At 36.5% G+C, this 24,392-nt stretch overlaps 2 protein-coding genes across 4 annotated transcripts; both read left to right on the forward strand.

Annotated features, from left to right (window-relative positions):
* The first annotated feature begins 3,472 nt into the window (after positions 1–3,472).
* LOC103985196 (agamous-like MADS-box protein MADS1) lies at positions 3,473–22,147 on the forward strand. 3 transcript variants are annotated; one of them, XM_065109133.1, is made up of 8 exons: positions 3,483–3,701; positions 4,444–4,651; positions 10,597–10,678; positions 21,195–21,259; positions 21,332–21,431; positions 21,501–21,542; positions 21,615–21,656; positions 21,746–22,147. In XM_065109133.1, exons 1-8 carry the CDS (start codon positions 3,512–3,514, stop codon positions 21,938–21,940), a joined length of 924 nt encoding a protein of 307 aa, XP_064965205.1. In that variant the 5' UTR covers positions 3,483–3,511; the 3' UTR covers positions 21,941–22,147. The 3 variants fall into 3 exon arrangements, with proteins under 3 accessions (XP_064965203.1, XP_064965205.1, XP_009401103.3); XM_009402828.3 differs by having other exon boundaries at positions 3,493–3,701; positions 4,439–4,651; XM_065109131.1 differs by having other exon boundaries at positions 3,473–3,701; positions 21,332–21,542.
* A 720-nt stretch (positions 22,148–22,867) lies between these two features.
* Positions 22,868–23,740, forward strand: LOC135611751 (late embryogenesis abundant protein 7-like). The gene is made up of 3 exons (XM_065107395.1): positions 22,868–23,019; positions 23,091–23,345; positions 23,431–23,740. The coding sequence occupies exons 1-3, from the start codon at positions 22,960–22,962 to the stop codon at positions 23,548–23,550; spliced, it is 435 nt and encodes a 144-aa protein (XP_064963467.1). The 5' UTR covers positions 22,868–22,959; the 3' UTR covers positions 23,551–23,740.
* Positions 23,741–24,392: the final 652 nt, after the last annotated feature.

Genomic DNA, 24,392 nt, shown 5'->3' on the forward strand with positions numbered 1-24,392 from the left:
GGATTGCTTCAGCCTTACACATGAAAGAGAAGCTAAAGCTCATTAGAACATAGACGGTGGAGTCTATGTTGCATAATGCTGCAAACTGCAAGCTGTTTTATTATCTTATTCTTAGGGGTTTTATAATGCTGCAAGCTGTTTTATTATATGGTTTGATCAATTTCTAGTGTTCCATTTTGATCCTTAAAGACACACTTTACCTTTTTCTTTTTTTGTCTTTAAAGAGCTTTGTAGAACGTGGGTTGCCAACCAATTATCGTTGGAGAATGTGTGACACAGTGAGGTGAAACCTTAATTGAAGTTGCTGTACAAAAAAAAGGGATTAAAGTTGCTGTGGAAGATAATAGATTTGTTTGAGTAAAGCCTCTTATTATTTCATGACCAACTGTTTTTCTAAGTAGTTTCAATTATGACTAAAATTGCAGCAAGAATCCTGTTTTTTTTTTTTTGGTTGCTGGGAATATCTATTACTGATTTATCCATCTAAAATTGCAAATTTTCGTTTCCTCATAAGCATATTTGATGTTTGTCTGCTATGAGGAGGGAGATATCATTCCTTGATTGCTCTCTTCTTTTACCAATTAATTGAAATTGCATTACCTTAGCAATTAATCCAGCATATAAATAAATAGTGCTTTTCTCTTAATTTGATCCTCTTATCTTGGGTCTGATGAGTGAATCGGTCAATAACTCCGTTTGATCTAAATTACAGACCAAAATGTTTAAGCTAAAGTTTATATAGTATACTCATCATGTTCATATAAGTCAATCATACTCGTTATCTACTTCCGACGTAAAACTAATTAGGGTATTAAAAAATACTTTGCACATCAGGATACTTTTTCATTTTTTGAGATCATGTTGGATTTACTGACCTTCACCGGAGTAGTCCAAAAATTTTAAACTTTCATCATGAAGATGAAGAAGATGATGTACCTTTCATTAGCAGAGGCATTGTAAAATATATCAATTTGAGTCGATAAATGTTTGCCATAAATCTGTCCTACAAGTTTCAGGCGGAGGGAATTGTTCTTCCGTTGCTGTCCTACGTGCTGTGCTGGTGGAGAATAGATAGAATAGGCACTGAAATGGTATAATGTCCACCACCCACTTGTGTAGTACGTAGGGAATAGGATTTGGTGCCTACCAACTTGCACCGAGCAAGATATCTTGCATGCAAGTCTTCCCGGCATGGCCAATCTCCAAGGCCAACTCCCCCATTCTTAGTAATGGGATTCATTGGAACAGTGGACATGCTCGGAGGTGTATTAAATCCATGGAGATTATGATAGAGAGAGAAGAAAAGAAGAAGAAGAAGAAGAATGAAAGAGAATGTATCTCAGGCAAGTTACAATATTACAGTAAACTGTAAAAAAAGTAGATTGCCCAACTACAAAAGGTGTGCAAAAGTCTCCTCACACACAAACAAAGAGAAGATGACGACTATCCATCCATCTATTGTACGACCCGACCCAGCAGTGCTCGAGTGTGCATGGATCAATGAACATAACAAAGAGGCAGAAAATGGTAGAGATGTGAAAGCTTGAATGGAGAAACAATTTCTGTGGTCTTCACCCTGCAGAATTTAACTGTACATACAAGTTAGGTTAAGGGACTCCACCCCCCATTAAATTTGGGGGACCCCAGAGAGCAATTTTTCGGAACTGAATTCTATATTTGGATCACCACTCAAATAGGAAATCTAATAAATATAGTCAGTTTTCGATCTCTTGTCTTGATTAAGAACTCGTGAAAGAGAAATTGACCTGCCCACCTGCAAGACAACACTTGTCCTCACTTGAAGATGTTGTTGATGATGATGATGATGATGATGATGGGGATTACTATTTACTTAATATATCTTCAAGCATTTTCTCTAATCATCCATTTGTTACTATTGGCAAGGAAGATAATAATAATAAATCTAAAGTTTATCATATACTAAAAAAAAGAGTGGATAGAGCACCCACCAACAGATATCCAATTATGAAAACAGGTGTCAATCACTTGAAATTATTAATTGACAGAGTTGTCACTCTCGATAATATTTCATTAAAGACTACATGTGAACTCATGAAAATCTAAGATTTGATTTGAGGCACAAATAAATATGTATTGTACTGCTGAACTCAACATAGTAGCAGAGCAGAGCAGAGCAGAGCAGAGCAAATGGTTGAAATCTGGATTGCATTAGGAGTCAAGAGGCAGCAGTCTAGTCTCTCTGACCTTGCTATTGTTCTGTAAATGCTCCTGGAAGAGCAAGACATGGAAATAGGAAATAAGACAGACAACTAAAATGAGAGACAACCAATCCCACTCCTGATCTACTAATTGACTTTTAGCTCAGCTCAGTGTTTTTGTACTATCAGTAATCAAAGTTGCTGTTGTTGGATTATCAAGACACAAACTCACTTTATTTGTCCTTCGAGTGGAGATCTTGCCCATTTATTGTCTTATAAGTAAACCTCCTGGACATTTTGTCACTGAATTAAGACATATTATCTACTAATGACTACTATTACAAGATGATGGATACGCATCACGACCTGTTCCTCCAAATGGCAGAAAATAAAAATATGAGACCTAGTAGAAGATCTAACAAATCAACTTTATCCACTAATATCATCCTTGGAAGTATCACTGTCGAAGACAACATATTATTTATTCATCATATGTCCCTTTCACGCTTCCTTCTTAACCGAGGGTTGAATGAGGTGAGTTCCATTTCTGCTCTTGAGAGGAGCACAAATGTTCTCCCAATCAATAACTGCACCTTCGTTTTCTCCTCTTCTCATGGAGGAGAGTTGAATGCTCGAGAACGAGAAGTCAAACCATGCAGGAAACTAACCCTGCTGGACGCAAGCTCACAACAATAATCCGTAGCCCATTCCATTCCATTCTTTTCTTTCTCTTTGGGAGATTCTGATAATTATGATTATATTTATCCCATCCTCTTTAACTCAAGTAGGCTACTCATCCGATGTGACTCTCACGTGAGCCTGACCTGTGGGCCCACGGGTGAGGATGGTGTCACGGCACCCGCGGTGGGGGCGTCGTGGACACCGGAACGCCTCTCCTAATTGGAGTCCATCACCGATGTCACTCGCTCACTGCGATCTGTGATGTGACGTGCCCAATCTTTTGCCGTCCAATAAGTGGGCCACAGCCATTTCCCAACCCCTCCTCTCCGAATCGGCGATACGGACACCACCGTTTTAACCCAATTCCGGTCCTCCCCGATCGCCACCCCGGTCTACCCACTTTTTGGCAACCCAAAAAAGAACGGCCCGTCGATCGTACGGTTCACAGCTGTCGACGACACCAAATCGTCGCGGGTGGGTTCCGGTTGAGCCCGAAACACACCCGCGACCGCACGTGCCGAGCGCTTCTGCGCGCTCTCTGGTCAACTAGTCCTCCAGAACTGTTTACTCGAAATGAGATAACCCAAAACGGACAAAGTTTGTGACGAGAGGGGGGTGAGCAGCTCCGCCCGCCGGCGTACGATAGGGAGATGCACGCGAAGGACAAGATAAAGAGGAAGCGGCCATCAAAAAGGAGGACGCTGGTGTGGCCATGCAGCGGCTGCTTTGTCTCTTTTCCTCTCCTCCTCCATCCTTGGGAGGAATCCGAAGACTGCGGGCGAGACGAAGCCCGAGCAGACGCCGATCTTTCTTTCGAGGAGTTTTTCGAGGGGAAAGAAGGTCGTGAAATTGTTCGAGATCCACTAATCTTTTCTTGTTTTTGGTTCTCCAATCTCACTTCTGTACCTTTGGCCATCGCATTTTTTTGGGAGTCGGAGTAGTCGGCGACACCTTCCTGTCGAAGAGATCATAGTCGGTAACGGTGGCTTCCGAGTGGCCTTGATTTCTTGATCTTCTTTGATTTTTAGTTTTAGTCAGGAAGAAGTTCTTGAGTGCTTGGAGGTTAATCTCTTTTACTACTCCTTTTTCCCCTCTCGTTCAGCTCCCTTAGATTTCCATCCTCGGTGTTGCAAGTGGGAGGGCTGATGTTTCTGGTTTAATTTTCTTGGAGGAGAGGGCTGATGTTTCTTGTGGGAGAGCTTTCTTTCTTGTTGATTCTTGTTTGGGTGTTAGGGTACTCAAAACTTTGAGAACCATGATCATGTTTTGACTCCATATATATGCGAGAAAAACCCAGTCATATCTGATCTGAATACAGATCATTTTCTGAGACAGTTTTAGATTTCTTCTTTAACTGAAGCTTGATTTCGTTCTTCCCAACTGTACAGTTCAGAAGTTCTTCAAGATTCTTCTGCTCGGTTAATTTTTGGCTCTTAATTTTCGTTCACGGCATGGATATATACTGACTTACCCGAATCCTCGAGCCTCCTAATTAGATACCAACACAAGATGAGATAATGGAGATTAGGTTTCTTGTGTTGCCGTTGTTAAGACTAGAAATTCTTCCTTTTTTTCAGCTCAGCTTCGGTGCAAAGGACATCAACAAAGATGGGAAGGGGTAAGATTGAGATCAAGAGGATCGAGAACACCACAAACCGCCAAGTGACGTTCTGCAAGCGCCGGAATGGGCTGCTGAAGAAAGCCTACGAACTGTCTGTGCTTTGCGATGCCGAGGTCGCCCTAATCGTGTTCTCCAGCCGCGGCAGGCTATATGAGTACGCCAATAACAAGTATGTCGGTGTGTTGAACTCTACATTTCATGCTATTCCCTTGATCATATAATGACTCGACAATAATACACCAAGTTGCTGAAGAACTTTACAAGAGAATTGCTTTGAGGATCTGTAGATATTGTTATGGATCAGCTTCTTACCTCATATAATTTTCACTCCGTGCCCGTTTGGGCCTTTGGGGAGAAGAGAAAGGAAGAGGATGTCGGGGATGGAGATCGAGCTCCAGCTAAGTCCATCCTTTCCTTTTTGATGATGTTTTGCAAGGTTTTGTATGTACTTGTAGTGGCCAAAGAAGAAGGGGGGAATGGATAGATGTTAGATACCACTATCTATGTTTTTTACTTGTGGAACATTTGTGTCTATAAATGGCTAGGGATTCGAAACGATGCATAGGAATAGGACGTTCCTATCTTCAACTCGGAAAAAATTGCAGTCTCTCCTGAAGATGGCTCTCTCTACTAACTGTAAGGTGTGTACAATTTCAAGGCTATTCGTAAGGTTTTCTTGTTTCCCTTTATCCTTCTTTTTCTTGTTTGGTTTTGCCTGGTCAAATCTCTCTATCTCTGTGTGGGATTGATGTGGCTTCTGCCTGCCTTCAATTAGTGCCTGTCTGATCCCTCCATTGACAAGAATCCATAGGCTTACATTTCCAGAAAGACGCTCCCTTTAGATGCATTACCTGTCTCCATTGATGACCTTGTGGTTCTTTAGTATCACCAAAACGTTGTATCTCTCTATGCATTCAAGTTGTTGTTTTCTTTGGTGTTTGCATTGCGTTCACGAAGCCTCCGTCCCTGCAGCTACCTTCAAAACCACCTTTCCTGCCTCTCTTGCATCTTGAGTTCTAAACCTTGCCCAGGATTCAAATTTCTTCTCTTTCTTAGGGTTTGGGCCTCTTTTGTCACCACCAGGGAAACTGGCGCCTCGCTAGAATTGGTTTCTTTTCTGGTGCAACACCTTATGTCTCTCTCTCTCTCTCTCTTCTCGCCTCACCACCATGCGCCATGAGGGGAGCATGGCTGTTCGGAGATGTGTACTACGTGATGATGATTGCCTTGAACCGGGGAAGGGGTTTTACTTCTCGGGCCATGCGCCTATTCACGTCACTTACACGCTCGAGGAGTGGGGTGTCGTCGGGCCATTTTGTGTTCTCCCAAGGTGGCCTCTTTATGTTATCTTGTCTTTCCTTTTTGACGAAACCTTAACTTCGTCGTCAATCTTGTGGGATGATGATTTACAAGAGTGGGAGGTTGGAACGCTGAGAAGGAGAAAGGACGAAATGTAGCACACTGTGAAGCCTCTGATAAGGTGAACGTTTGATTAGAAACTCTGCTGCTAAGTACATCTCTAGACTCCAGTTCCCATTGACAGTGTTATCACTGCATCATGTTCTTGCTTTCTAGGTATTAGATATAGGTAGGTATTACTGCCGTATTAGAGGACTATATGAACTTCAGAATTGAAAGATATGTATTGGGTAAAACAATTACAGATTCTTAGGGTATATATATATATATATATATATATATGTAAAATCTGGATTAGAGTGTACAAGCATACTCTGGCTTAGAAAGCTTAGAAATTTAGAAGACTGGACATAAGACCAGTGGATGAGAACTTCACCAGATATATGGGATGGAAATCAAACGTAATTTAGCCCATCAGAGTTCTTGAGAAGAGAACAAGCTGATATTTAGTGACCGTTTAAGATGTGTTCAGCCTCTTCCAGGTAGAGATGTGTTGGAGAATAATTTCGTCACCGCAGCCATTTAAGAGAAATATATCTCCTTCTTTTGGAACATTGTATCAATGATGACCATTATTGTATGGATGCCTACAAGGGAGGATTGCCTCCTATCTCACCCAAACTGGTACCGCATGGTATGATATGACATCAGATGACTAGTATGGTTACATTTTGAAAAGGGATATGGATCGTATCTTCTTGATGGCTAATATATTGTCCAGATGATAATTGCTTACTTTGTGTGGCATATTGTAGTCGTTGGCTGTAATTGGCTTACTTATGGTGCAAACAATTTCAAGAGCATTTATATATTCAGTTATTTCGGCCTCCACTCTTAACTGGTTTTTTCTTCTCAATCTACTTGGAAATCTTCCGATCTTCCGTGTATGTATGTGTCTAGAAATATAATCAGCTTTCTTGATTAGGTGCATTGCTCTAAAGATGGTTCTTCTTATTTCCAGAATATTCATGTATTTGAATAGAGTTTTAGAATGAGCAGATGTTTTGTGGGATATCTGGCTCGAAAAGTTGGGCTAGTTTGAGATGGCATTGGGGAAGCTATGAAAGAGTAAAAAAGAGAGTTAAGCGGTTGAGAATGAAAATAAGCTCACTGTTGGCTAAAATTGATCTGCTCGTCTCGCGATCTGTATGAACACTGAGAATTACTCCATGCAAGTTGAGTCATCTGTCATCCTGTTCATCGTCTTTTTTGTTTTAATGTGATCATCATCATCATCATCATCATCATCAACACCATGGACATCATGTTCAGTGTTATCATTCTTTGTCAACATGTAGGATTCCTAGGGACTTGTTTGCCTGTGAACGACTGGAGAGTTCAATAAGAAAAAGTTTGGAGGGGAAAATTGCCCGTATTCGAACGGTTTCTCCCCGAAAACTTGTTTGCTTTTAAGGGTACAAATTAAGAGAGAACCGAAACTTACTGAACCACTAGGATATTGACTGCATAATTTGCTTGTCGATTGTTGTTGTCTAACATGTGACAGACAAAATAAGATTGGGAACTCATTCTAGTGACACAAGAGTTTCTTCATTAAAAAGCATGACAGTTGGCTTTGATCTCTAGTTATAAAGTTGAAGATTTCAAACGAAATCCGATGACAAGAGAGCAGACAACATTGAGAAATCCATTTTGAGTCAACTCAGGTCTTTGATGATGATGATGATGATGCTTCATTGTTTATTCTAATTCCAAACGTAAAATGTAAATATCTGTTTGAGAAATGTTTTCGACTATGTTCTGAAAGAAAGCCTCACTAACTGCTTTATTTGTATGTCTTGTGTGGTTGTTATGCATTTCAAACTTTTACCTTGTACAACTGCTTCAAGTATTTTAAGTTTTTCCCATCTTTTGACAATCATATGCATCAATAAATTGTTTATTACATCTTTGTTGTTTATTGCTCAGGATCAAATATCTACAACAGGAGTGCAGCTGAATCAAAAACCTCTTCCTAAGATTACTAGGATCGACTAAAACCAAACCCTAATTATCTATCTTGATAAAGAGAAATATGAGATTTACCAATCACTTTTTTGAATTCTTTTTTATTGAATCTTACTTAAACTAACATGTTCTTAGATTTACCAACCCTAATTCCTTTTCCTTTTCTGTGCCACTTTCTTTTCCATCTCTCTTTTCTGCTTCATCTACGCATTCGTTTCCCATCCCCGGAAACATGACTTGCTGCTTGACCATTCCGCAGTGTGTAGTAAGTACGATAGATGCTTGTTGTCCATCGTTTCATCTTTCGAAAAAGAAAAATCAAATATCGTACTTGACATCATACTTTATATCAACTTCTCGTAACAAGTACGAGATACTTTTGCTTGCTTTGCTTCTCGTGTCATCCGTCAAACAAGAGGGGGGTCACCTTAATTTTGAGTCTAATCTTTAATTCACCCCTTGAGGTTGTCAGTGTGCTTGAATTCTTCCGACAGTATCACTGATTCTAATTCGGTCATCCAGTGAAGGAGTAAAATCAGTCGGTCTTTAATGATAGTTGCTCCTCCTTGGTCATCTAGTGATAGTTGCTCCTCCTTGGTCAGTCTTTAATGACAGTCTTTTTAATGCTGTAATGTAATATTGACAAAGAGGAGTCGATAGTATGTATTCAAGCCAGTCAATGATGTCTCTGATTTACCACTTGCATCCATAATGGAACGGCTTAAAAAGCAAAGAGAGAAATTGTGTTTGTGTGTAAGCAATGATTCCAACCAAAAGTATTTTTTCTCAAGTGTTTTTCTTTCTGATTTGAAGTCTTACATCCTGTGCCTGCTCAGAGTCAGGTAGGATGGAAGGTTACTCATTCGAACATAACCCACTCGTATTGTCAGCAAGCTTAGCCACTTATGTTTGATCCTTCATCTTACATACATACATACATATATACATACATACATACATACATACATACATACAGTTAAAGAGTGCTTTCTCATCCCAATATGAGACATCCTCTTATTCCAAGAAATGGTGGTGCCAGTGTCATCCTCTTATATTTCCAATTTCTTAGCAAAAAAGGTTGGTTTATGTCCTCTGGGTTTGGGGTTGGCCATTATTTGTATCCAACACTGGATTCTGAGTTTCTGATTGCAGTCGGCTTCTTTAGACAAAATCAAGATCATCAGTAGCTTTTCTCAGTTGGCTTCAGATCCCCCCATGTTTTGGCATGCCAGCACAAGTGGATGATGGTCCATGTTCCTTCTTAGGTTCCATCTCACACCTACAAGGTTCATCTTGTACCCTTGCGATTGTGTACGTGTAGCCAAGGTAATAAAGATATGTGAACAGTGAAAGAACCCCCACACACTGTGTTGTTGTTGTACCCTTAAAGCCACCAATGGAGGTGACCTGTGCTGTGGTGCTTGTACGCGCCTTGAGAGTTCCAACCAGCTGTGGCTCAACCTTGTTCAGGATCACTGCAGTCCCAGACATATATCTTTCATCTTGCCTTTTGTAGTGGCGCGATCCTACCTTGCACGCCACTCGGTGCAGCTTTTGTCTTGCATGGAAAGGATTCTTGCCCATATCTGTAGAATGGAGGTGACGAAAGGGGAGGGGTCCACTGAGTTCGATTCAAGGATTGGTGCTCCGTTGGAACGTGTGCAGAAAGACTCACCCTTGTGATAGATATGTGACGCTTCAATGGAAAGAAAAGTTGGAACACATCACATGAGTACTCTATGATGGATTCTGTCAGCAATCCCCCCCTCGCCAGATACGTTGTTGGACTGTAGACCTGGTATGTGTGTGTGTGGTAGATTTCTAGAGAGAGAGAGAGAGATCTAGTCGTCAGTCAGTAGTTGATATTTAGCTAGAGGAGTTAAATTGTTGGACTTTTGTGGTGCCTATGGTCAAGATGAAATCGTATACGGGGTTAGATTGTAGACTATTATGTTCTGTATGTTTTCTTCCCTGGAAAGAAGAGCGAAATGGCTGGCTATATGTTTTCTATCGAAAAGCCTCAATACTGCTGAACATTATTAGATCCTAAATACATTCTTCCTCCACATTCTACCAGGTAAAAGATCCTAAATACATTATTAGATCGAGAGAGTCCTTTTACATTTACCTCCCTTCCATTATGTGCATGCGTATAGGTAAATTTGTATGTTTCTATCATGAACTCATGCATATTTCCTCAGAAAAGACAAGTAATTGCAGAAATGAAAACTTGGGATCTTCAGTAGCTGCAAATATATATACATTGTAATACTGCATCAGGGACCTCTCTAAGTTGTCCATAACAGCTATTAGAAATAATCAATAAAACCAATTTCTAAGTTATTTGGTGATCTGATTATGCAAACATTTCCCTGAAACTTCTCCTTTGGCATGCGAAAGGTGGCCTTATTTGTGTCTTTTTCCTTCGAGAATAAGTACACTACAAGTTATCCATATAATTCATGAATGATATGTGGATCCAATCATGCTTAGATCAATGGATCTTGTAAAAGTATGGACTGCAGTGACAAATTACATCTTGTCAAAGTTGTCATAATTACATCTGTCTGTCATTCACTGGTTTCATTCAACATTTCTTGCAATGTCCTGTAGAATTATTTGGTCGATTCTGTGAGCATTAAATGCATGCATTGATTTGATGCTACTGAAACATAAGGGCGATGTTGCTTCCTAATTTAATTTGTTGCTTAAAAATCCTCATTCCAGCATAAAATCAACGATCGAGAGGTACAAGAAGGCATGCGCTGACAGTTCGAGTTCGGGTGCCATTGTGGACGTCAATTCTCAGGTAAGAATATTATTCCTTTCGGATCTTCTTCATTCATTGTGTTGTACTCAAAAAACTTAATTTCCCCAACTATAGTAGCACTATGAGCATCATGATCTTTAGCTATTCTCTATTACTTATTAGTGATTTGTTTTAATTATTAACACTGCATTCAGTATTAATAATTGATGCTAAACTTGCTAGACTGCATTCAGTATTAATAATTAATACTGCATTCAGTATCAGTATTAATTATTAATGCTAACTAATACTGCATTCAGTCACAAATCTAGATGTATCTTCTAATCAAGATTTCTGATATTATTGATGCTATACTTGCTAGAGAATACCTATGGGTTGGCTTCCTACAGAGTAACTTCAGAGAGAAGAGAGAGAGAGAGAGAGAGAGAGAGAGAGAGAGAGAAGACAGTCTGAAGAGTACTTTAAATTTGTAGTGCCTCATAATTGTAGCAGTAAAAAAAGATCAATGATAAACTCAGCTACGTAGATAAAAAAAGATCAAGTACTCTTCTGTTTGAAACTGCTCCAAACGGATGAATAGTTTACAAAACAATGAGTTGTTTTGGATTAATTTTATCACCACCCCCCCCATTTAAAAGAGATTAACTTGAAATTGTTCTTGATCTTCAATGCTATAGTAGTTTACCTATGGGTTGGCTTCCTACAGAGTAACTTCAGAGAGAAGAGAGAGAGAGAGAGAGAGAGAGAGAGAGAGAAGACAGTCTGAAGAGTACTTTAAATTTGTAGTGCCTCATAATTGTAGCAGTAAAAAAAGATCAATGATAAACTCAGCTACGTAGATAAAAAAAGATCAAGTACTCTTCTGTTTGAAACTGCTCCAAACGGATGAATAGTTTACAAAACAATGAGTTGTTTTGGATTAATTTTATCACCACCCCCCCGATTTAAAAGAGATTAACTTGAAATTGTTCTTGATCTTCAATGCTATAGTAGTTTTTGAAATTGTTCTTGATCTTCAATGCTATAGTAGTTTATATGAATTTTTTCATTGTTTTGGTGCATTCACGAAAATTCATTGTTTTGGTGCATTCACGAAAAATAAAATTCTTCATCATTGTAATAGTAGACTTGTTGTTGTTGTAGTAAATTTTAGTTGATCTATCTTGCTTTTTTTGAGAATATATTAAAATTCTTCAAAGTTAAATTATTTGATATGTCGTGCTTGTAACCACGACATAATCTTGAAAGAGTAACATATTCTTATTTTTTTAGTTCATGAAATTGCTACAGCATACTTTACCTTAGAAGTTGAGAGAACAACAAATTTTTATTTTTAATTTGTCCATAAAATCATCCCCGAGCCAAGGTTAAGTATAAATCTTAAAGTACTTTTTCTAATCATTTGTACGACCAATCTAATCACTATTAGTATAAGAATATAACTTAAGATCTTTTACCTATTCATAACCGATATCATGAACTCTTTTACCTACTGTAAAGTGATACCTTCTAGGGCCATGCATGAACCTGAACAACAAACTAACTACAAGCATAATATTCTACCCTGAATGTGTGAGATAAATTAATTCTCCAATTATATTTCTATACTACTTCTCATATATATTTTTTTGAACTCTATCATCTAACACCAGCTTATTATTTATATTCATTGGAGTCCTTACTAACTTATAAGCTGTCACATGAAACTTTTTAAATAAATCTTTAACATATTATTTTTGACACTAAAAGATTTTATTTATATCTTGAATAATTTTCATTCCTATAAAATAATATAAAAGCCCTAAGTCAACTATATTTTTCTTACATTCAATAAGCATATCCACTGAATTTTCGATATAAAACATATCATTCACATATAAATAGACAATAAAAAATTTTATACCTTGAGCTTTTATACATAAGGTTGGCTCACTTAAATTTTTAAAAAAATTATATTGAAAGAAGTAATTATCAATTCTATTGTAGTATGCCCATGGTGCTTATTTCAAATCGTATAATAGTCTCTCCAACTCGTAGACTTTATATCCTCCTATTTTTTATTTTAAATCGTTCATATTGGTTGGCATAAACTTCATTTTATGATTTTTCATTCAAGAAGGTTGATTTAACATCAAATTGATAAACATATTATTTTTTTTAGCTGCAAATGCTAACATTGAATAAATCGTATCAATTTTTGTAACTGAAGAAAAGGTTTTTAAAAAATCAATACTTGAAATTTGAGCATACCCTTTGACAACTAAATGGGCTCTATGTTTCTATAGCAAGCCATCAGTATTAAATTTGACTTGTGATAAACCCTCTTGAGTCCAATTATTTATTTTCTTAGGGGCAAATTTACTTGCTTTCAAGTCTTATTTTTTCAATAGCTATGGGTTTGTCATTCATTGTGTGCACCCATTCTTCGTTTTGAGCTGCAACTTCAAAACAAGATCTAAAGCCAAACATGTAAGATCACTAGGTTGATATATTTGTGAAAGATTACAAGACTTTCTCGGATGTGTTTCATTATCATTAGTCACTTGAATCAAAACTACTCAAAATCCGAGAAGATTCAAGTAAGGTTTTAATAATGGGCAATATATCATGTGCCTTATAGATTTCTTCTCCTACAACTGTCGAAATTTCAACTGCATTAGAATTCTAAACTTCTTCACTAAAAATAACATTATGAATTATGATCAATTTTTCAGTTGAAGGATTGTAAAGTCTAAAGCCTTTTATTTTATTATTATACCTCACAAATATGCATTTAATGCTTTTATTATCAAGTTTACTTTTTTTTTTTTTATCAAATACCTTTTAAGTGGCTCAATCAAACTTTTGATCAAACCATGCTTTATAATGTGTTTTACCTTGAATGTGAAAAAATGATTTAGTAAATACACTACTACTGCACTCACAACTTTTGCCCAAAACTCTTTTTTGGTATTGTTTTTCCTTTAAGCATATATCTCATTGTCTCGACAACAATTTAGTTTTTCTGCTCTACTACTCTAATTTGTTGGGGGTGTAGCTTGCAATCAATTCTATGTGGATGCCTATATTCTTGTAAAATCTAAAAAAATCTTTAGAAGTGAATTCACCTCCTTAATCAATACATAGAGTTTTAATAAAATAGTTACTTTATTTTTTTATGTAAGCTTTGAATTTTTTATGAATCGAACATGCTTTAGTTTTTTTTTTCAAAGTAAATATACCTATATCATTCTTGTACAATCATCTATAAATAATAAAAAATATTTACTTTCATCACGTGCGATAATCTGTATAGGCTAACAAATGACTACATGCATAAGCTCCAACCATTCCTTGGCTCTCTAAGAATGGTGTTTCTGAGATAAACTTTTGTATTGTTTTTCAAAGACGTAAGATTTACAAATACTATACTTATTCTAAATTTTTGGTAAATCAACTACCGTAGCTTTTTTATTAAACAATTCTAGTCTATCATATTTCATATGGTCATATCTTCAATGTTATAGTACTGATTCATCAATAATAATAGAAGTGAGTGCAAGTCTAAAAAATAACATAAGCATCTTTTTTTTTTTTTTTTATCATCCTCATAATTGCTATCAATTTTTAAATTTGTATTATAAATTAAATATTTTTCTCATAGAAAATATTATAATAATTTTTTCTCATCAATTTCCCTATACTAATGAGATTTTATTTTGATCTAAAAATAAATATCATATCATCAATAAATATTTTACTAGATTTGATGTTTAAAACAATGGTTCCTTTCCCATTCCACTTGAATTTCACTACTATTTTCCATCTACACTACGTACTTGATCAAACCATGAAATAAACTTTGATCACTTATCATAAGGCTATTACATTCATTCATTATTTAAAAACCAAACCAAACAAAACTAAAACATTCTTTATTGGATGTTATAAAAAAATTATTTTTATCTTTTTTCTCATCATTATTTTTTTCATAATAATTTACTTAATTTTTGTTCTAATAACTTTTTTCAAAAAGATCATATTTTTCAATAAGAGAAGAAAAGTATATTTAGATTTTTATTTTTATATCGATAATCTTTTTCAATATGTCTAACCTTTTTTTTTTTTTGCAACAAAGACACGTTAACGGGTTTCTTTATTACCTTCGTTGAAATTCCTTTAACTCTCGTTTGGTCGACCTTATCCTCTATCTCAAAAATTAAATCGTTAACAACCTCTATCATTCTAACCTTTGCCTTGAGATTTGATTTTTGGATTTTTTTAATTTATCTTAGAATTGATCTTCATCTGAAGAGCATGTTGTGAAGTTTCAATTGAAGGTCAGTTCAATTTTTTGTTCATGAACTAAAAGTGAGTCTATTAATTCATCAATAGATAATGCATTTATATCTTTAGCTTCATTTATAGTTGTAGAAATCATATCAAATTGTAGAGATAAGTTTAAGATCACATTATATCAAACTGTAGAGATAAGTATAAATCATATCAAACTATTTTATTATTGTTTGATCTTTTAGGTTTTCACTATAAGATCACATTTTTAAAGATTTTCTAAGTTTTTGTTAATATTGATAATGACATGATTAGAGGAAATATGGACTCATCTATTACTTTGTAGCTTGTAGAGGGCTCTTGCATTTTTTTTTTTTGTATATTTTCATTCATTTGATCTTTTTTTATCGTGGGTAATGTTGGCATCCTATAGATCATACTCAACAAGACTAAGTTTTATCAAATTTCATAATCCTTATGAAATAATTTTTTTGTTATGTTAATTATCTAAAATTAATAATTTTCAACTTTGAAGATGGAAAGAAATTGATTGGAAACACTTGCTCTAATGTCCATCATCTTTTTATTTTCACTTTCTGGATCTATTGATCTTCCATCTATTAAACCTCAATAGATCGAAGAGAAATAAGATTTCCAATCTATAGTAGTGTCTTGGATGAGTCTAAAAACATATATTTATAGTAGTAAAAAAAAAAATGAATTATAAATTTTTTAAATAAATGATAAATCACCTAGATAAAACTCTAATAATACAACCCACTTATCTTGGATGAGTCTAAAAACTGCTCCAAACGGATGAGTGGTTTTGGATTAACTTCATCAGTGTGCCTACCGTTCTATGGTTACGTGATCTTGTGAGCTATTAGATTCAGTTTGCTTTTCCTGGCATCATAATGCATTATTATAAACTTTTATGTTTAGCATATTCATCATGCTCATGATTTTGTTCTTTTGCCAAGTTGATATTGAAAACCATACCTGTGATCTGTGTGGCTCCATTGGTATCTAGAAAACGGGTTTACATACCAACATTTAATAGTCATACTGGATGTTGTTGGTTTCCTATGAGTGAATGAAGAATCTAATGCATTAAGAAAAAAACTACTATATAATCACTTTGGGATGGACGATGTAGCCAGAGAAATATAAAACAGCTCAACATATCCTCCTTTTAACATCACAAGCTACTAATCTATGTTGAAGAGACGATTAAGTTGTTTTTCATCTGTTCCACTTAGGTTGTGTACTGCAGCGTCAAAGAATAATGAGGAGGCCTTCTAGTGGTCTGTCAGTAAAAAAAAAAGATGATGCTTTTTATTATGCATCAAGGTGGAATACAATTAAATCGATCGTACCATCAGTGAATCAAAAAAGTAATTTCCAAGAAATAGATTTTAAGGAAGACAGGAATGCCAAATATATATATATATGTATATATATGAATGTTGATGTTGATAGAAAGAGAGGATAGAGATATTAAATAGAGGAAGAGTATGACAAGCTTTAATCTTCTATATTTCTCTCAAAAAAATACTTTTACAATTTCAGAAACTCTATTTGACTCATGACCGGGTTTATATAGTCCCCAAAGATACATTATATTAATTGTATTCAAGATGAATCATTCTCTTTCAAGAAATCAATAACCAATTTGACTTATTCTTCTATAGACTTTTAATCCATTTTTTCTTCTTGATGTAATGAATCTCCCTCTTGATGCAATGAACCTCTTTATGACATTTGAACAAGTTTAATTCCAACATTCTCTCTCCTTAAACTTGTTCCATCTAGCATGCCAAGTTTCTTTCGAAGTTGTTGAAATATTTCAAATTTGAGAGGTTTTGTAAGTATATCAGCCACTTGTTCACTTGTCTTGACATGATGTATCTCCACTTCTTTTTTTTTTTTATATGATCTCTTATGAAATGAAATCTTGTATCAATATGCTTCGATCTTTCATGATAGACTGGATTCTTGGCTAAGGCAATAGCTGATTTATTATCAACATAAATCTTGGTTGACTTCTCCTGTGACATGGAGTAATCTTCTTAGCTAGATTGCATGACAAATACTAGAAGAAGCTGCTATATATTCTGCTTCACAACTTGATAGAGCAACGATTCGTTGCTTTTTTGAAGACCAAGTGAATGTAGCTTCACCAAAATAAAATACAAATCCAGTTGTACTCTTCCGATCATCGTAGCTTTCGGCCTAATCACTATCACTATATCCAATGAGCTCCAACTTTTTAGATGATGAATAGAACATTCTATACTCAATTGTTCCTTTAATATATCGCAAAAATTTTTTAGCGATATTTAAATGAGATGTCTTTGGAACTTTTATAAATCTACTTATTAAACCAACTCCAAATAGTATATCAGGTCGAGTGCATGTCAAATACCTTAAACATCCAACTAGACTTTTATAATAAGTTGGATTAATGTATTTACCTTCACATTCCTTGGTCAACTTGGTGTCATATTCAACAGGTGTATCTGTAGGATGACAATCTTCCATGAAAAACTTCTTTAAAACCTCCTTTGTATAATTTTCTTGTGAGATAAAAATTCCTCCATTATCTTGGATAACTTCGATACCAAGGAAATAAGTCATTAAGCCCAAGTCGATCATCTCAAACTCCTTTTTCATAGAGTGCTTAAAATCTTTAATCATGGAGCTACTATTGCCTGTAAATATTAAATCATCTACGTACAGGCATACAAACAAGATATCTCCATTAGAGTTAGATTTCGTATAGAGAGCATGTTCATGTGGACATTTAGAAAAACCATTTTGAATAAAATAAGCATCTATTCGAGAATTCCATGCTCGTGGGGCTTGTTTAAGCCCATAAAGAACTCTCTTTAACTTGTATACTTTGTCTTCTTGTTCTTAAATAATAAAACCAAAGGGTTGTTGAATATATACCTCTTCTTCAAGAACTCCATTAAGAAATACTGATTTGACATCCATTTGTAAAATCTTCCATTTCATTTGAGCTGCTAGAGAGATAAGTAATCTTACTGTCTCCAATCGAACAACTGGTGCAAATACTTCTTCATAATCAATTCCATATTGTTGTTTATATCCCTTTGTAACCAATCTGGCCTTGTATTTCTCCACCTCTCCTTTTGTATTTCTTTTTGTTTTGAAGATCCACCTAACACCGATAGCTTGGTGGTCTTCTGGAAGTGTAGTAAGCTCCCATGTATTATTTTTGTTAATGGCATGAATCTCTTCATTCATAGCTTGTCGCTATTTTTCATCTCTATAAGCTTCTTCGAAGGTTAATGGATCATATCCTGTAAAAAGATAAAATAAAGAAAGTTCATCATTGTTAGTATCAATCCTTCGAGTCACATCATATAGGTCCTGAATAGGTCTTGTCCTTCTTATAATTGGACTTCTTGAATCATGTATAACCTAGCTGATCTAGGTGATGATTCCGGCACAGCCACTTCGGTGCTTGCTTGTATTATATCATCTTCTTCTGAAGCTACAGCTTTCTTATGCTGCTCATCACTTTTCCAGTTCCAAATCTGTTGTTCATCAAACTCAACATCTTTTGACATCACAACTTTATTTGTGATAGGATTGTAGAGTTTGTAACCACTAGAATTCTCTGGATAACCTAACAAAATACATTTCTGGCTTTTATCCTCCAATTTCGTTCTCTTTTCTTCTGGTATCTTGGCAAATGCAACACTTCCAAAAATCCTTAAGTGATCAACTCTTGGTTTTTGTAAGCTCCATGCTTCTTCTGGTGTAACATTACTAATTCGCTTTGTCGGAAACCTATTAAGCAAATAAACTGCACAAGCAACAGCATCACCCCAAAATTCTTTCGGAATTTTTCTTTCCTTTAACATGCATCGGACCATATTAAGGATAGTCCTATTTTTTCTTTCCGAGATACCATTTTGTTGAGGTGTGTATGGCATGGTGAATTGATGTAGAATTCCATTATTTCTACAAAAACTTTCAAATTCATTTGATATATATTCACCACCTCTATATGTTCTTAAACATTTAATCTTACAACAACTTTGTCTTTCAACCAAATCCTTAAATTCTTTGAATTTGCTTAAAACTTCTTTCTTTTCTTTTAACATGTAAACCCAAGTTTGGCCACTATGATCATCAGTAAATGTAAGAAAATACCTGCTTCCTCCAAGTGATACTGGATTGATAGGGCCACAAACATCTGAGTGTACCAGATCAAGTCGATTCCATGCTCTTTTTGTCCTTCTCACTTTGAAAGGCTTTCTTTCTTGCTTACCCATGACACATACTTCACACAATTTTGCTGGGCGATCAATTTTTGGCATTCCTGTCACTATATTATACTTCTCTAGAAGTTTCAAAGCCTCAAAATTTAAGTAAGCATATCTAAGATGCCAAAGTGTAGAGATATCCTCAATATCAGCTTTAAAACAATTTGATTGATCAAAAATACTTAAATGCAGAGGAAACATTCTATTCTGTGTCATTTTCACATGTGATATCAGTGTTTTATTCTTATCACGAATTGAGAGAGCCATATCTTTCATCTCAATTTCATAACCTTTTTCAAGTAATTGTCCCAAGCTTAAAATATTATTTTTTGTATAAGAAACATAATAAACATCTGAAATGCATACTTCCTTGCCATTATTAAGTTCAAGGAGAATTTTACCTTTGCCTCTTACTGGTCTTTGAGACAAATCGCCAAATGTAATGTTCCCGGAATAGCTTGTATCTATTTCTGAAAATAGCTCTTTGATGCCACACATGTGATTTGAAGCTCCTATATCTAGATACCATGTCATAGATTGATCATCTTTCAAATTATCATAACTCATTAATAAAACTTGATTTACGTTCTTTTCTTCTTCAACAAAATTTGCCTTATCACCTTGATTGTTAGGATAATAATAACATTCATAAGAATAATGTCCATACCTTTTACAAACATAACATTGTATTTCAGACCTTTTAAAGTTTCTGCCACGTCCTCGACCATAACCTCGGCCTCTTTGACTAGAATTTTCTCCACCACCTTCAATGTTTGGAGATTCTTGATTGATCTGATTTCTGCCTCCTCTTCCTCTTTATCCTCGTCCTCTTCCTCTTTGAGAATTTGATTCTCGTTTATTTTCAAGAGTAAGCTTCGTTTGTAATGCTTGCTCCATAGTTTTGTCTTCTCCTCTTTTTGTAATCCTTTGTTCATGAACTTGAAGGGAACCCATAAGTTCTTCTAAAGATATTTTTTCCAAATCTTTAGATTCTTCGATCGCAATAGCAATACAATCAAATTTCGGATCTAGAGATCTCAATATTTTTTCTATTACTCTCTGATCATTTACTTGTTCACCATTTCGTCTCATTTGATGAACAATAGAAATGATTTTTGAGAAGTAATCAGAAATAGTTTGAGAAGTACCTTGTTGTAATTTCTCAAACTCGGCTCGTAAAACTTGTAGACGAAGTTTCTTTACCTTATCAACACTACCGAATGCTCTTTGAAGCATTTCCCAAGCCTCCTTTGAAGTATTTGCTAGAGCGATGATCTCGAACATTGTATCATCAAGGCCTTGGTAGATTGTGAACAAAGTCTTTTTCTCCTTCTTCCTTCTTTCTTTGAGTTGTTTTCTTCCTTCTGCATTCATTGCTCCTTCTTCTGCTGGACTTAGTTCAGCAAATCCATCTTCTACAAACTCCCATACATCTTGGGAGCCTAGAAGAACCTTCATTTGGATGCACCATATGTCATAATTTTTTTTTGTCAATCTGGGGATCTGGAGTTGGATGACACTTTAGGAAGAAGTCATAGCTTAACCTATGCTCTGATACCAAAATGTTGATGTTGATAGGAAGAGAGGATAGAGATATCAAATAGAGGAAGAGTATGACAAGCTTTAATCTTCTATATTTCTCTCAAAAAAAATATTTTTATAATTTCAGAAACTCTATTTGACTCATGACCCAACATATGAAGTTTATATAGTCCCCAAAGATATATTATAATAATTGTATTCAAGATGAATCATTCTCTTTCAAGAAATCAATAACCAATTTGACTTATTCTTCTATAGACTTTTAATCCATTTTTTCTTCTTGTTGTAATGAATCTCTCTCTCTCTCTCGATGCAATGAACCTCTTTATAACATTTGAACAAATTTAATTCCAACAATAAAGAGATGGAGGATCTTAAACTTTCTTTTGCTAGGAAGATCAGACATCACAAGTAAATAAGTTGTGTCTCGTTGATGCATGCAGCACTACTATCAGCAAGAATCTGCCAAACTTCGCCACCAGATCCAGATATTACAGAATGCGAATCGGTGAGTTGGCATCCCATCTCAAAGTAAGTAGATCACTCATGCTCTGTGTTCCATCTAAATCTCCCCTTCCAGGCACTTGATGGGCGACGCTTTAAGTTCTCTTAATGTAAAGGAGCTCAAGCAACTAGAAAACCGACTTGAAAGAAGCATCACAAGGATCAGATCGAAGAAGGTAATCTGCTACCGACAACTTATTGCATCTTGTCGTCTCCGAGTACTGATACATTTTCCTATCATGAAGCATGAGCTGCTGTTTGCAGAAATCGAGTATATGCAGAAAAGGGTAAGCATCGATCACCGATGACTTGGTTTCTATTTCTTGATGACTGATCTACCTTACCTTGGATGATGGCAGGAAGTGGAGCTTCAAAGTGACAACATGTACCTCAGAGCCAAGGTAAGTGAGCACAAGCTAAACATCTTCTCTTAGGCCTGATCGCAACAAGAATCAAAGATGTGAAGCTGATTCTTAGACTTGGGGTTCAGATAGCAGAGAACGAACGAGTGCAGCAACTGAGCATCGTGGAAGCCGGCGCGGAGTACGATGCTATTCCAGGAGCATTCGACTCCAGGAACTACTACCACGCGAACATATTGGAGGCAGCAGCTCACTACTCGCATCACCAGGACCAGACAGCCCTGCAGCTCGGCTATGAGACCAAGGCGGATTCAGCGGCGTGAAGTGGAGCTGCCGACGACATTTGCTCCGCCTAATGTTTTTATTCATGGTCAGAACTGTCTCCGGAAAGACTTGGCTTTTTCCCTGACACACACGCAGCTGCTTACTATTACGTGCTTTTGACGTATGGACGTATCTCATGTGGGACTAGAATTGCCTGTTGCATATATGCATATACCGACCGTAAGAAGAAAGAAACCTTTTCTTTGCGATGGAGGGCCTCTGGATCGGACTAGGGTGTCGTCGTTCTACGATCGAGGGAGTTTCAACCCGAATGGATACAATCTGTGAGGGGCTGCCTATTTTCGATCTTAAGGTTGATTTTGGAACCCATTCGAAGGGATAAAACTTTGTATTTTACTTACTATCGTATTTAGTTTAGGTTTGATTTATATCCTTATTCTCTCGAAAACCTATTATCCGTAGTAGTACGTTAGAGCTTTATTTATAATACACGAAGGAGAGAAGGATAATTATGTTGTGAATATTTTTATTTGTAGAAAAGTATTTTAAAAATATTAAAATAAAATTATAAATAAATAATAAATAAAAAAAATCAAAAAGAGAGTATAAAATCTTCCTAGTTTACAAATATTATTTTCTTCTCTTATCAAATATTATTGGGATAATCTGCATTCTTTAATCGCTCTTTTTTTTATCCATCCACGTAGGTCGGAAGGGAATTTTTGAATGCATTAATCTTTTTTCATGAGAAAAACGAATATATTCAAACCAAATAAATTTTTTTAATACATTTCTCGCTTCCGCTTCCACCAAAGATGACGAAAACAAAGACTATGGATAATTCTTTTTCTTGCTGCGTTAAACGTCGTCGCAACGCGTGTGCTCGAACGTGGCGTGAAACAAGCGCCGAGCATGGACAGGCGTCAAACGTGTGGTGAATCGGTGCCTACATATATCCCCGCGCCAACTTCGTCTTTCTCCGCACACGCCTCTCTTCATCGGGTTGATTCGGCAGCGGGAAGACGACTTCGAGGAAACCATATTTGACGAGAGCGCCATGGCGTCCCACCAGGATGAAGCTCGCTACAAGGCCGGCGAAGCCAAAGGCCAAGCTCAGGTGAACTATATAGAAATATATAAATATATGAAGCTCTGGTTTTGACGAACGAGTGGTTGATGCGTTTGCAGGAGAAGACGGGTCAGATGATGGGGAAGGGCCAGGAAACAGCCGAGGCCGCCAAGGAGAAGGCCTACGAGGCCAAGGACAAGGGATCTGAGACAGCGCAATCGGCCAAGGAGCGAGCCCAGGAGGGGACGGAGAAGACCGGAGGCTACATGCAGGAGACGGCGGAGGCGGCCAAGGAAAAGGCTTCCCGGGCAGCTCAGTCCGCCGGCGACACCGCTCGAGCCGGGAAGGAGAAAACCGGAAGCGTGTTGCAGAAAGTGAAGTCCTCGTGCTCACGTTGTTCGAACCAATGGCCTCCTGTTTCTCTCCTACTGTTTCTGAATCAGGTTCTTTTTGGCACAGGCTGGGGAACAGGTGAAGAGCGTGGCGGCTGGGGCTGCTCATGCTGTGAAGAGCTCGCTGGGCATGGCTGGTGGTGGCAACGAGGAGGCGGCTGCTGCTCCTCCCGGCGGCAGGGATTAGATCAGATCTGCATTTGATTTCCCATTTCAGCTGTTGCTACTGCTATCGTCGTCTTCGTTGGGTTTGGGTTTGGTTTTGTACTGTTCTCGGCTGGTTGCGCGGTGGTTGTGTGGGCGTCGCTTTGTTGTAGCTTTACTTCCGCCTCGTTGGTTTTGATGCCGATGGAATAATAATGGATGTCTTCTAATAATGGTTGATCTCTTCTTCTGATGAGACAGACATATTCGAGCGTGCATGCATGATTAAGACCAAGACCGTGAGATACATAGTAGGGAAAAGCATCAAAAAGGCGTCCTTTTTTATTGGTCAACAACCATTGCAAGCAGGTGGAAGAATTGCTGAAATGCTTTAGGACTGATGTCGATCGATCTTCGAATTTGCATGATGATAGATTAAGCTGTGTTTTAAGAGATCAGAGTGTGAAGAGTTAGTTGGTAGCCGAAGAAGGATCGCTTCAACTTCCAAGTTCAAGCAATAGAGAGAAGACTAATGTTGGGAAACACAAAGACTCTTGAAAGATATTAAACCTAATTTTCTAACATCAAATATGGCCTCCCATCTGTAATTTCAGATCCATATGTTCATTATTTTACGGGAAAAAAAAATTATACACGAATGCATTAACTTAAACACTAATGTTGAGTTCCTACGGTAATCCATAATATTAGTATCACTATAATGGACTTTGGGAGATGATTAAGATTATTTAAATTTGAGGTAATAATTAAGTTGTGTATATAAAATTTAAACTTACTACAACAAAATATAAAAATTACTAATTATAATGAGCAAATTTAGAGCCTCTCTCTTTTCGGAAAAAAATAATTTTAAATAATGTTTTT

This window comes from Musa acuminata, chromosome BXJ2-5 (assembly GCF_036884655.1).
Source record: "Musa acuminata AAA Group cultivar baxijiao chromosome BXJ2-5, Cavendish_Baxijiao_AAA, whole genome shotgun sequence".
NCBI lineage: Eukaryota > Viridiplantae > Streptophyta > Magnoliopsida > Zingiberales > Musaceae > Musa > Musa acuminata.

Bases quoted from the DNA above. Each gene is read 5' to 3' on its own strand.
- LOC135611751 (XM_065107395.1), top strand. From the start codon at position 22,960: ATGGCGTCCCACCAGGATGAAGCTCGCTACAAGGCCGGCGAAGCCAAA. The intron at 23,020-23,090 runs GTGAACTATATA...ATGCGTTTGCAG, and splicing joins AAGCCAAAGGCCAAGCTCAG to GAGAAGACGGGTCAGATGAT. The intron at 23,346-23,430 runs GTGAAGTCCTCG...TTTTTGGCACAG, and splicing joins CCGGAAGCGTGTTGCAGAAA to GCTGGGGAACAGGTGAAGAG.
- LOC103985196 (XM_065109131.1), top strand. From the start codon at position 3,512: ATGCACGCGAAGGACAAGATAAAGAGGAAGCGGCCATCAAAAAGGAGG. The intron at 3,702-4,443 runs GTCGTGAAATTG...TTTTCAGCTCAG, and splicing joins GTTTTTCGAGGGGAAAGAAG to CTTCGGTGCAAAGGACATCA. The intron at 10,679-21,194 runs GTAAGAATATTA...TGATGCATGCAG, and splicing joins TTGTGGACGTCAATTCTCAG to CACTACTATCAGCAAGAATC.